Here is a 13,048-nt window from a genome sequence, read left to right as displayed (position 1 = left end):
ATACATTTATAATTAATGATCAATGATAAATCGATAAAAATATTTGTAACAGAACAAGGCGATTTCTATATTATCGATTAGATAAGTTACTTAAAGCAACGATAGGTACCGTTTCACTTAAGAATGCAGCAATTAATGCTTTAGAATACTTGGAATTCTTGGAAACAGGTAGTAGTGGTAAAAGGTAGAACTCTGTAAAACCCCTCAATAGAAAGTAATAGTATCTAAGGCGCGGTGACACACAACAGTGTATTAAGTTTTGTTTACATTTATTATTTATATGTTCTGATAAGATTTAAGTTTTTTAAAAGAGGTATGTATCTTGAATATTATCTAACATAATTGGTGATAAGATACTAATAAAGATTACACTGTTTATAAACATCCTAACCTTTATTAATTTAATATGCCACTCCAATAGTATTACTCATTCATATGATTTCATGCAATCAATTTTGTAGGTAGGCATGTGGCTAATATTTGCTATATGTGCTGCATTGCCACTGTTTAATGCACAAAGACTATATCCAGATTTGAATAGCTATAATGATAATGATTTCAATGAGGTTTATTATGAGAAATGTCCAGAATATTGGATAAAATACAGGCAGTCCTGTTACAAGTTCATTAAGTCACCATTAAAGCCTTACAATGAAGCTAGAAGACTTTGCCAGGTATTTTAACATTCAAACATTATCTAACGCCTTTTTTTAATATATTGTCTTCAATTTTAATCATAGACATACAGCCCTGAGCAAGGAGGCTCTGATCTAATATCTGTAAGCAATTCTGATGAGCATGGGTTTATTATAAATGAATTGAACAGAAGGGATCCACAACACAGAAAGTGGTATATTGGGGCAAACCAACAGAACCCTAATTATTGGATTAATCCAGATGGAAGCCAATTCGTTAATATGGAGAATGCGTTTTTAAGAGAATCTGATCCTTACGGAAAGGACTATTTGGCCTACAATTTTTCGCAGGAAATCGTGCATTGGGGATTCCAACCTGTTAGGGGTGATGAATATTTGCTCTTTATCTGTGAAGCACACATTGATAGCTTACGTAGACTTATTAGTGATGATAGGACATACACTTATGGTATAGATATTGTTGATATTGAAAAGATACCTCAAGGACCTTACTTTATTAAACAGCCTCAAGATGTTACATATGATATGACCAAGTCTAAACTGTACAACGACGTTACCTTGACGTGTCTAGCAGGTGGATATCCAACACCTACCTATGAATGGTACAAGGAAGAATTTGAAAGTGATAGATTGGTAGCTAGAAAAATCGATCCTCTGGTAGACGACAGAGTTACCATTAGTGGTGGAATGATTATTATTAATAGCCCAGATCAAAGAATAGATAGAGCAACTTATCACTGCAAAGCATCCAACAAATTTGGTACCATTATATCCGAGAGCGTCAACTTAAACTTTGGATTTATATCGGAATTCGTATTGAAAAGATCTGCTGAGACTGGAAACCAAAATTGGGGTAAAGTTGTATTTTGCGATCCGCCTCATCACTTCCCAAGCGTCAATTACTATTGGTCAAGAGAATATTTTCCAAATTTCGTTGAAGAGGATAACAGAGTATTTGTCTCCAATGACGGTGCTCTATATTTCTCTGCATTAGAATCTATTGACAGGGGTAATTACAGCTGCAGCGTTCAAGCCGACTTCACGGATACTGGCCGAAACGGTCCATTCTTTCCACTCAGAGTGAACCCACATTGTAAGAAACCTTAGTTGTTTATTTGTTGTTTTTTTTAGTTTGATTGTTTTATATTTATTTATTAGCAAATTATCAGCAATTGAAATTTCCAAATAATTTCCCTAAAGCTTTCCCGGAAGCTCCAATAGCCGGTAAAGACGTTAGATTAGAATGCATGGCTTTTGGATAGTAAGTGTTTTGTTTTTATTTTATTTATTTTTTCTTGAATTCATCATTTACGATAGGCTGTTTAAAAATTACATATGTTTTCAGTCCCATCCCCAGCTACAATTGGACAAGAAAGAATGGAAATATTCCTCGTAATTCGTACTTTTCCAGTTATAATAGGGTCTTGGTTATAAAAAATGTTCGAGTAGAAGATGAGGGTGAATACACGTGCAGGGTTTACAACGATCGCTCTTCTTTGGAGAACAGCGTTGTCATCAATATACAAGCCGAACCTAACTTTACGATTCCTCTTATCGATAAACATGTTGATAGCAAAGGTGAACTAGTTTGGACTTGCGAAGCTTTCGGAATTCCCGATGTCAACTACACTTGGTGGAAGAACGGAAGGCAATTAGTTATGGGTTATTTGGATAGTGATGATAGGAGGAGGATTAATATTCAGGATAACGTTTTGACTATAACTGATGTAGATGACGATAGGGATCCGGGGATGTACCAATGCAGAGCATCCAATACTTTGAAAACGACCTATTCTTCAGCACAACTTCGAGTTCTGGCATTCAAACCATCATTTAAAAAGCATCCTCTCGAATCAGAAACATACGCTGCTGATAACGGAAACGTTACTATAGTCTGTAAACCGGAAGCGGCACCGAAACCTAAGTTTATCTGGAAGTTGAATGGAAGAGTGATTGGAAGTGGCGGACATCGAAAGATTTTGGAGAATGGAAATTTGGTTATAGCACCTGTATCCAGAAACGATGAAGGAATATATACGTGTTCTGCTAGTAATCAACTTGGTGTGGACGAATCACGAGGAAGATTAATCGTTTTGAGAGGCCCAAGGCTCATGGAACAGTTGAGACCACGAGTTGTCAAATCTGTTCAGCAAACTTTATCATTCCATTGCCAAGCGGAAACGGAAGAAATGCTTGATATTGCTTACATTTGGACTCATAACGGTATTAGAATACGCGACCTTGATGTCAAGAATTCTTATAACAAAATCGTAAGCTTACAATCGTAATGATACAATTTAAATTAATTCATTGACATTTTTTAAATAATTATAGCAATTAGATGGTGGATCATTGAGTATTTCGAATGCAACCTTTTCTGATGCCGGTGAATATGAATGTATAGTGAAATCAGCAGTTGGAAAAATATCTTCAAGATCAAGCGTCATTATTGAAGGACCTCCAGGCCCACCTGGTAAATATTAATAATAATAATAATAATACAAGTAAAAAATATTGATTTTTTTCGTTTTAGGTGGATTGCAAGTGATAGAAATACAAAAGACTTCTGCGATTCTACATTGGACGGATGGAGCTTCTAATGGTAGACCTATCCTCAGTTACACAGTATTTGGAAGGACCAACTGGAATGACACCTGGATGAACATTACGCAAGGCTTGTTCGCTAAGCAAATTGATCGATACACCGGAAGGAAAGAGGCTTTCTTGGAAAACGTTCTGATACCGTGGGCAACATACGAATTCCGTGTCTCTGCTTGGAATGAGTTGGGCATGGGAGAGCCATCTGTAGCAAGCCCTCGCCATTCAACTCCACCAGATCATCCAAAGATTCCGCCAAGAAACGTTGGAGGAGGTGGAGGTAAAATTGGAGATTTAACAATCACATGGTCTCCTTTGAAATCTGAAGAACAATACGGACCTGGTATCTACTACAAAGTATACTACAAACGCAGGGACTATGATACCAAATTCCATAGCGTTACACTAAAGGAATATGGAAACACGGGAAAAACCGTTATACATTTCCCGTCTATAGATTTCTATTATACACAGTACGTAGTAAAGGTACAAGCTTTGAATGACATTGGACCTGGGCCTATTAGTAGCGAAGTAGTGATTTACTCGGCTGAAGATATGCCACAGGTAGCACCGCAACTAGTGGTTGGTCTATCATACAATTCAACAGCTCTGAATGTAAGCTGGAATCCGATAGTGGAAACCAGAGAAAACGTGCGCGGAAAATTAATTGGTCACAGGGTAAGTTTTGGAGAAACATACAACTTTATCTTTGTTACTATAATTCATCGTTTTGTTATAGATTAAATACTGGAGAAAAGATAATAAGGAAGAGGATAGTGTGTATTACCTATCGAGAACAACGCGTCCTTGGGCTTTAATCGTAGGCTTAATACCTGACACTTACTACTACGTTAAAGTAATGGCGTATAATGCGGCTGGTGAAGGTCCAGAAAGTGAACGGTACATAGAGAGAACGTACAGAAAAGCACCTCAAAAGCCACCATCATCTGTTCACATGTTCGGAGTGAATCCGTCCACCATCAGAGTCGTTTGGCGATATGTGCAACCGACCACCGAAGAGGAACCTCTACAAGGATACAAGGTATTACCCGCCTACGCATCATAATCAATCGATACTACATTAACTTTTTTTAGATTCGCACATGGGAAGTGGATCAAGATATGAGCACAGCCAATGACACAATTGTACCCGTAGGAGAGAAACTGGAAGCCTACATCAGGAATCTATCTCCTGGAAAAATTTACAAAATGAGAGTTCTGGCTTACTCTAATGGTGGAGATGGTAGGATGAGCTCTCCAGCTCATACTTTCCAGATGGGTATATACAAAATATAATTAAAGATGATCACAAACTACTTGCTGCTTTTTACAGGTGATCCCAATTCGTACAAAAGCAGTGCCAAAAGTTGTATTCCATCCGTGTTCATGTTGGTTCTTGCATTTTTAGTTATGCATTAAGAAAAGTAGCTTAGTTTTTTTTATATATAGAGATATATACTAAATAATTTTATATATTTTTTATAGACATTGTTTTATGCAATATTAATTATCTGTAAGATCCGTCCATAAATTAACAATTTGTTTGTTTTATTAGTAATATAATACATCGATTTCTAAAATTGAATCCTTAAACCGTTATTTTAATTACTTCCTACTAAAAAAAATAATCACTTTGCTTATGCAAATTTATATACGTTTCCGTGCAAAAACAGAGTGCGTATAACAGTTTGCCTAATGCAAACTTATCCATAATTCATACGCAGGATAAGATTATTATGTTTGTCCAGTCGAATGAAAATAATCGCAATCTGAATTAATTAATTCAATTACGATAAATGAAGCAACACAAACGGCGTATTTTAACTGTACGGTTAAATCATAGTCAGTTCGATTAATGTGTCCTCTTCAGACGAAAATACTATTCTGTATATCGTTTACAATTGGCGCAAACTATTATGGAACACGTAATGACGATTGCTCTTTAAAGGTCATAATCCAAATCGATATCCATCTAAGGACTTGCGTTTTTAAATAATTTACATAACCACGCACGTGTATACATTTGTACTAATTGCTTAATTAATTTTGCAGTTTAATTAAACATAAGAAAACTTTCCAATGGTAATTTTATAGAAATTTGTTCGAAATTAAAACGTGCTGCTGTTGGATAATCATTATTTTACTAATTTAACAATTGTTTACTCAAAATCTATTTTTTTCTGTTACAACTTTGGTGTGTACTCATTTATTCACTTCATAATTAACTTTCATTTGTATAGAACGCTTTTAATTAGATTCATTGAAATAGGCTATTTTTTTAGATTTATAGATTTTACACATTAAGGTTAACTATAACCTAATAAGAATTGAAATAATTCAAGTACAATTAAGATATTAGAGAAAAAATTGATAGGAAATTACAAAAATAAAATAAAATTCAATCATTCAAGAAAAAAATGCTTACTAACATTAAATATTTTGGTGACCACTAGAAAAAATTTCTTTATTATTATTATTATTATCAAAATATTAAAACTTATTAATGAATAAATATAATTTGAAAACAAAAGTAGTAATAATTGCATAAACTGCAAATTGTCAAAAACACAATACAAAGTCGTATATTATTAGCTTTAGTAAGCATATTCTATAAAATATTGCTTATTCCAGCTTTTCGTGGAATTCGAATAAAATATTTATTATAAAATTAATAAATATGTAATATAAATTCGAGTTAAAATTATATTATTTTAGTATTTAATAAATGTTTCTAGTTAAATGAGGTGTACTTAAAAAAACTAAAGGTGTTAAAAGTTTCAAAATTATTTACAGACCTTATCTTAAGTATTTTCTAACGGTTTTCTTTATGGTAGAAATACAGTGTTTACTTTACGTTTAAATAAACGCATACTTTATATAATTGGCCACCATTACAATTGTGTAGATTATGTAAAACATTAGAATGAAAATCAACTAAATATTGTTTTTAAAGAATTTTCAAACAAAAATAGATTTGTTTTAATGAATTGCAATAAAGTGAACCTAATTATAGTAATTATTTAATTATGAATAATTGAGAAATAAAAATATATTTGTTATGAAAATTAAATATAGCACAGGAAATACGAGTAGTTGAATGCGCATTTAATGAACGATGCAGAAATAAGTATCTCCGCCGACTATTAAAGTCTAAATTGATTTTATTGCATGATTGTAATGTGCATGACTATAGTTACTAGGTTATATCTATCATTGCAATTGCTCTCCGACAACGAGAATTCAAATGAAATTTCCAATAGTGTTGTATTATCTTAAAGCGATTTCCCACTCCCATACGGAATATCTATGATAAACACTAAAAAGCAAATTGTATTATCTGCTAGAAGATAGACAAAAATAAGCGCGAAGAAGCAAATTGCTTCAACCTTTTCGGCGCCTCAAAAATCTACAAAAGCAGCTGAGTGAAATCACCTTTGCCCGGTTATTTATCGGAACTGGAAACAGACCGTACAAAGATGCAACTAATGTAGATCAATATATGTGTTTCAATGTTGCAAAATAAACAAATGCATTTCTTTACAACAACAACAAAAAAAAATCATTAATGCAATTCTTAAAAAGTGCAACGTTGGATTAATAGTAACACGAATTTCATGGATCACAGGTCCGGGCTGCGGATGTTTACGCTTCCTTCTGATGCCCTTGAGCTATTATTGAGTGGAGCTAGGTTTTACTAATGTTTGAAGAGGGTGGAATGGTTTGAAATGTGAGAGTCATGTAAATAAGGCCGGCATACGTTGCCAACGTTTAGTGGAATTATCGGTATACGGTTTTAGGTTTGTCATTGGTTCTAGGCTGTCATTTATTATGGGTTTTTTTTTGAGGGAAAGGCTTTGTTCGAATGCAGGTATCCAGGTGTTAGTATCAACGGATGGTTGTGTCTTCCTTGCGAATTGCAGATGGTCTTTCTTTCTTCGCATTGCGTTGGTATCGGCTTGAAGTGTAAGAAGAAATACGCATGAGCGACAGTACGGTGTGTCTGTTGAGAGCCCAGATATAATTGACGCGGATTTTTGTTGAGCTACGCTACGAACTGTGTGGTCAGGAGCAGTTGTTTACGAGCTCTCGTAGCGGTGTTGTTGAAAGTGTTTGATCGAAAAACGGCATAACCATATTGAATATTCCTGGAATAATAACGAGCGCTAAGTGACCCGCTGTGACCTATGCAGAAGCCTAACAAGACTGGCGTAGTCGGTTTATTTTCCTCCAGACCCAGATCCAACATGGCGCAGTATGGATTATACTGTACTCAGTAAGTTGTATCGCCAAATTTATACCATTCTGCAATCACACAGCATAACGCAGTTTTCACCAATCGCCCACTTTTGTTTTCTCACTCGTTTTCTCTTCCCAGCTATGACCTTACACATTTACTATTTGTCTGCAGCCCTCAATTAAACACATCATGGTGAACGAAAAAAACACACTTGTTATATATATGCACATATATATACTTACATGTGTATATATATGCATACATATTCGTTCCTGCTTCTGTTAATCAACTCATACTTGCATTCAGATAAAAACATGTTTTTAAACGAAGTTTTTTAAAACATTATTTACTATTGCTACAAATCAAATTTGTAGTATTTAACTAACTAAAGAACACATTTAAAACAATGGCATACAATGTAAAACCAAAGTTAATAATTTAAGCAAAACATAGATATATAATTTAAATATAAAAACAGCATGGTGTCAGCTTAAGACAAATGGAAAACAAAACCACTAGTTAAATTGACAGTCGTAATAAAGACAAAATTCAGATTCAGTTACAATAACAATCAGAAAACAAACAAAAAAAATAATGCTATGTCTTTGGACTTGCAAGTGTATTAACTCATAATTTTCAACATTTTCAGGTATCTTATAGAGCGGAAGTGTGATAGAAATGACACTTGCCTATTTGTACATGCTAAATGGTCAGATGTTCAAATTGAAGACTCATTACCAAATGGTTCATCTTTTGTTGCTGGCTTTAGGATAAGTAGTTCTGCAGAACAGCAGGCTAACATTTTTGTTACAAGTACAAGAAGTAGAAGTTGCTACTCTCAGTTGCCCTGCTACTACTATGTTAATGGGAGGACTTGCCCATTTGGGAACAATTGCATTTACGTACATGCAGGATACAGTAGATATGCTGAAATTAATAGGTCAGTTACAGTTCTTGGTTTTTGTTGCTAATTTCAATTGAAACTTTTTTGTATTTGATTACTTTTGTTTTCTCTGGCATTCACAGTCATAATACGTTATATTTATATTTGCCTATCAATCACTGTTGAAAACATGTTTTAACTAAAGAACGATTTTAACGAAATATATTTATCTATGTAAATCATATTTAGATAATTCAAGTTATTAAAATATAGTTTGTACAAAATGTGATGTAGAAATTTAGAATTACTTTTACCTAGGTTAGGAACAAATTTAGATATACTAGCAGTATTTTTTAGTAGATCTGTAATATTCTAAAATAGCAAAAATTTCTAATTATAAAATATTATCTTTATAATTTTAAAATCAATTACACAGATTCACACATTACACAAAATGTCGGTAGCTATGTTATAATGAATACACTGTGCATGTAATTGTTATAATATATTTTTACAATTATATAATTAACTTTAAATGTATGAATTGTAAATGCATATTACATCACTGTTATTGTTAGCTCAAGTATTATTCCTCTATTAAAATTTTCTTGCTCGAAATGCATGGTTTTCAAAAAGAAGTCAATGTAAATAATTTAGTAGTATTAACTTTGTTTGTTTGTGGGAAATAATTATTTCATTATAAGGTAAATTAGAATAAAGCCGACTGAAGCTTTCAGCCACGTTACATTTTGTATATTTTATTGCGAATAAATATTGTTCTTTCCTAAGAATAGGAAGATTCGTTTGGTTTAAACAGTTTCTTGTGTGCTTTTGTATTGTTTTGTATGAATTTTAGAACTATTTGTTTTTTTATAAAATTAAATCACATTTCAATTCAAAGCCGACTTTACAACTATAGTTCAATGTTTTTATTTGTAGTAGTAGTAGTAGTAGTACCTTTATTTGTTTTTTTTATGAACGTTAATAATTTTAGATGTCATTGATCCTTAAATAGTCAGATTGTCTTGTTTTTTTTTGCAAATGTCTTTATATAAAAAAAATGCCGCGGGGGAAATTAAGATATTTACGGTATTAAATTCGTAGCAACGTAATGTGTTTTCGGCTCACATGACGCACATAACAGTACTAATCTAACTATTTAAAATGTAACGTTTATTATGGCCCGGAGGTTATTTTGTTGTTGGCATCAGTAACAATTTCTTGAAGTCCAGACAATGCATTTTTAATATGTATTGTATTTAATTGAAGTAGTATAGTTGGAATGGCTGTGTCAAAGGATGCGGCTTAAGTAATTTCATCATGTTGTGGATAAATGCAATTTAAACTTCCGGTTTTGCCACATGCACCACCACTGCAAATCAACCTTGGTTAAAAAAATGCCATTGAAGAGCGTTCTGATGTAGCCTTGGTCAATGAACCTGGTTAAACCATAACCAAGGTTTAACTAGATTACGAGACATAAAAAAAATGTCCGCGCCTTAAACATTAATAAAGCAAGCAAGCAAAAGTAATCAATCGCATTAAAATGACTAGTATTAATAATTAACAATCATCTTAACAAAACACATCATTAACAAAATGCTTTGGTATGTGGCCAATCGTTATTGCGTGTAACAGAAGTAAAACTTTTGAAAGTGATCGAACGTTTGTGATTGCAGAAACCCAGTACCGTCAACCTCGAATTTTAGAAGCAGCGCGTCCACATCCAACGATGACGAAGACGACTCGTGCTTGGGAGCCACGGCTCTCGTGAGACCACAGAGCATCTACGATCAACTGCTTACAGAGAACCAAAAGAATTTGGGCAGACTGAACATTGATGCACCGGAATTCATACCGCGTACAAGATTTAATATTACAAATAACAGCAAAAAACGTCTATGCCCATATGCAGAACGCGATGGCCTATGCAAGTATCCACCAGGTGAATGCACGTACTTGCATGGAGACATGTGTGATCTATGTACAAGACCGGCCCTGCATCCGTACAACGAAGATCTTCGCAAAAAACATACACAAGAATGTATAAAACGTCACGAACGCGATATGGAAATATCGTTCGCTGTTGCTCTATCGAAGGAGAAAGTATGTGGCATTTGTTTTGAAGTAATCATGCAGAAGACATCTGATGAGCAGCGGTTCGGAATCTTACCTAGCTGCAATCATTGCTTCTGCCTTGGATGCATCCGTAGATGGAGACAGTCCAAACAATTTGAACACAAGATTATCAGGTAATAGATCGTACTGTATATTAACTTACTACTAGTCAAAAGCAAACTTGCACATCACCACGTTCTTGAGAAATCATATTATGAAGAAATATGATCAATTTTATTGGCACATCAAGCAAAACTTTCCTCACTTCCACTTTTTACCGGATGTTCTATTTTGCTTTTGTCGTAGTTTACTTTTCATTAACAATTGCTTTTATGAAATGCAATGTCAGGATTCAAATATATTGACATTTACTTGATTTTAACTGCTAACATTAGCTCATCATTTAAATGAAAGTATTAGTCACATATTTGCACCCATATTTATTAACTTTGCTTTGAAGGAGCCAATCTTCTTAGTATTATTTCCTCCCTCTATAGTTGCATTTTGGAAGCTTAAATTTATCATTTTTGCAGATTTCGAATTACAATAATTATAAAATAATACAAATAATCATAAAAAAGTGTAAGAAAGAACAGTGATTTAAATAAGTAAATTTAATAAATTAAAGTATCCAGGTTTGTGTATTTGTATATAAGTTGAATATAGAGTTATAACGTTGGAATATTTAAAATCATGAAAGTGGATTGCAGTATAAAAAAAAACTTGTGAAATATTGAATTTACTAATGTACATTGTATATATACTATATGATAATATACTTTGTTTGCTTAGGTGATTGCATTCTAATCAAAAGTTAGTAAGGGCAACTATTTCATAAATTTTATTTCGATAGTGGTGCGGGTCCTAGTGTGGATCGCAAACCAAGGATTGGGTTTGAATATAGTAGAAGAGTAGTAGAAGGCCGGTTGAGATGGGACATGTGTAAATTGGTGTATTTTCAGGTCATGTCCCGAGTGCCGCATTCCATCCGATTTTGTCTGTCCAAGTGCGTACTGGGTCGATACAAAGGAGGACAAGGATAAGGTTATCGAGAAGTACAAATTGGTCTTGTCCAGGAAAGACTGTAAATACTTTAAGCACGGCAGAGGACATTGCCCATTCGGAAACAAATGCTTTTACAGGCATTGCCTTCACAACGGGAAAAAGATTGATGTGGGCCCACCGCCTTCTACCAATAATGTGGATTTGCCTGCCGGCGTGGAAATCATTCAGGTAAATACTATCGAAGAAATCTGGCAGATTTTTTATTCTTTATTTTAATTAAGTTTAATAGCTTTAATACAGATAAACGCTTATCGCCTCCTCCTCCCTGTGATAACTAGTGTACCAGTATTCTTTTATATATTTTATATATAAACATTTACAAGAGCAAGAACAAGAAACTAAAACATACTCATGTTGTTACCGAACAATAACATACTACAGTCTATATATATTGCGATTTTCTACTTTCAATGAACGGTATATGGGACATAAATTTTTTCGATTATTTTCTAGTCCAATTTTGTTTAAAAAACATTTTCGTCTCAAATTGTATTCCCATATATTTGCATTATAAAAAAAAACGTATTTTGTAATTCCATTCTATAGCAGTACAGTATTCTAATAATTCCAACTAACTCACATCACAAGTACACAAACATATATATATATATATACACATACACAAAGAAAAAAAACACAAGAACTATATATATATATATGGGGATATAAATTTACAAAATTTTTGGTGCACAGCTATAATACTTGCATTGCATGCTTTCGCATAACCAATACCCTTACTCTCATTTAGGAAAGCTAGAATAGTCTCGACAAGAAAAGTGCAATCTGTCATTATAGTTTTGTGACCGGATTAAATTAGATATTTTCAACAAGCATATGTGTATTGTTTGTTTTCTTTTTATATTAATTATTATATTTGTTTAATATTATTTGATAGTATATTTTTTTTTCATTCCAATATTCAAATGTATTTTGCTATATATAGATAGATATAACTTTTTTTTTCTGTTCTGTACTTGATTTACATATAATTAATTTTTTGTAGTCTTTGTATTTATTTTGACGTTTTGTTACTTTTTATTATAAAATTCAATGTTTTTAAAGTTAAAAAGAGAAAGAGAGTTAATGAGAAATACTTGTATTTTGCATTATTATTATTATTTTTTTTGTACTGTTATAGTAAATGTACAATATAGAAAAATAATTTTATTTTTTCATGTTTTTTTTATAGTTTATTTTGGTTTGCACAAAGTACTGCAGTAGAACTTGCGACCACAGTAAAATAAACAATAATAGAAGCTAAATTATTGCTTGTTTCACGGTCCGACGTTTTATTTTTGAGTCAATGGAAACCCAATCCTTGGTCCCAGAAGTGGTCCGCATAAACAAGTTCTACTGCACATTTTATTTACGTTTTTTTTTGTTAATCTAATTTGACTTTATTCCCTTTGAAAGCTCTTCTATTCTTTGAACATACGTAAGTATAGAGGGTCGGGAATGTTTTTTTTTTTCTCTTACATATTTATTTACTTT

At 33.0% G+C, this 13,048-nt stretch overlaps 2 protein-coding genes across 5 annotated transcripts in view; both read left to right on the top strand.

Moving 5' to 3' along the window:
• Positions 1–205: 205 nt before the first annotated feature.
• On the top strand, positions 206–4,711 carry LOC108566772 (contactin-like). Its single transcript, XM_017926806.1, has 10 exons — positions 206–313; positions 462–674; positions 741–1,749; positions 1,815–1,917; positions 2,002–2,926; positions 2,991–3,129; positions 3,190–3,932; positions 3,994–4,296; positions 4,350–4,533; positions 4,588–4,711. The coding sequence occupies exons 2-10, from the start codon at positions 468–470 to the stop codon at positions 4,671–4,673; spliced, it is 3,699 nt and encodes a 1,232-aa protein (XP_017782295.1). The 5' UTR covers positions 206–313; positions 462–467; the 3' UTR covers positions 4,674–4,711.
• Positions 4,712–6,899: 2,188 nt separating this feature from the next.
• Positions 6,900–13,048, top strand: part of LOC108566771 (probable E3 ubiquitin-protein ligase makorin-1) — a 6,508-nt gene continuing 359 nt past the window's right edge. The window contains exons 1-5 of one of the 4 annotated variants that reach the window (XM_017926803.1): positions 6,902–7,527; positions 8,141–8,431; positions 10,054–10,626; positions 11,455–11,725; positions 11,779–12,173. In XM_017926803.1, coding sequence (XP_017782292.1) covers positions 7,439–7,527; positions 8,141–8,431; positions 10,054–10,626; positions 11,455–11,725; positions 11,779–11,835 — 1,281 coding nt within the window. In that variant the 5' untranslated portion in view covers positions 6,902–7,438 and the 3' untranslated portion in view covers positions 11,836–12,173. Of the gene's footprint in view, positions 7,528–8,140; positions 8,432–10,053; positions 10,627–11,454; positions 11,726–11,778; positions 12,174–13,048 lie in introns of those variants that run through there. The other 3 variants (XM_017926804.1, XM_017926802.1, XM_017926805.1) reach the window with 3 other exon arrangements.

The sequence above is a fragment of the Nicrophorus vespilloides genome, unplaced genomic scaffold (assembly GCF_001412225.1).
Source record: "Nicrophorus vespilloides isolate i.1.1-1 unplaced genomic scaffold, Nicve_v1.0, whole genome shotgun sequence".
In the NCBI taxonomy this organism is placed as follows: Eukaryota; Metazoa; Arthropoda; class Insecta; order Coleoptera; family Silphidae; genus Nicrophorus; species Nicrophorus vespilloides.
The sequence above is the reverse complement of the archived record's forward strand: the minus strand, read 5'-3'. Positions and strand labels throughout refer to the sequence as shown.

Coding starts and splice junctions, on each gene's coding strand:
- LOC108566772 (XM_017926806.1), top strand. CDS start 468: ATGTGGCTAATATTTGCTATATGTGCTGCATTGCCACTGTTTAATGCA. Junction 2,927..2,990: donor AGAATTCTTATAACAAAATC/GTAAGCTTACAA, acceptor AAATAATTATAG/CAATTAGATGGTGGATCATT. Junction 3,933..3,993: donor GAAAATTAATTGGTCACAGG/GTAAGTTTTGGA, acceptor GTTTTGTTATAG/ATTAAATACTGGAGAAAAGA.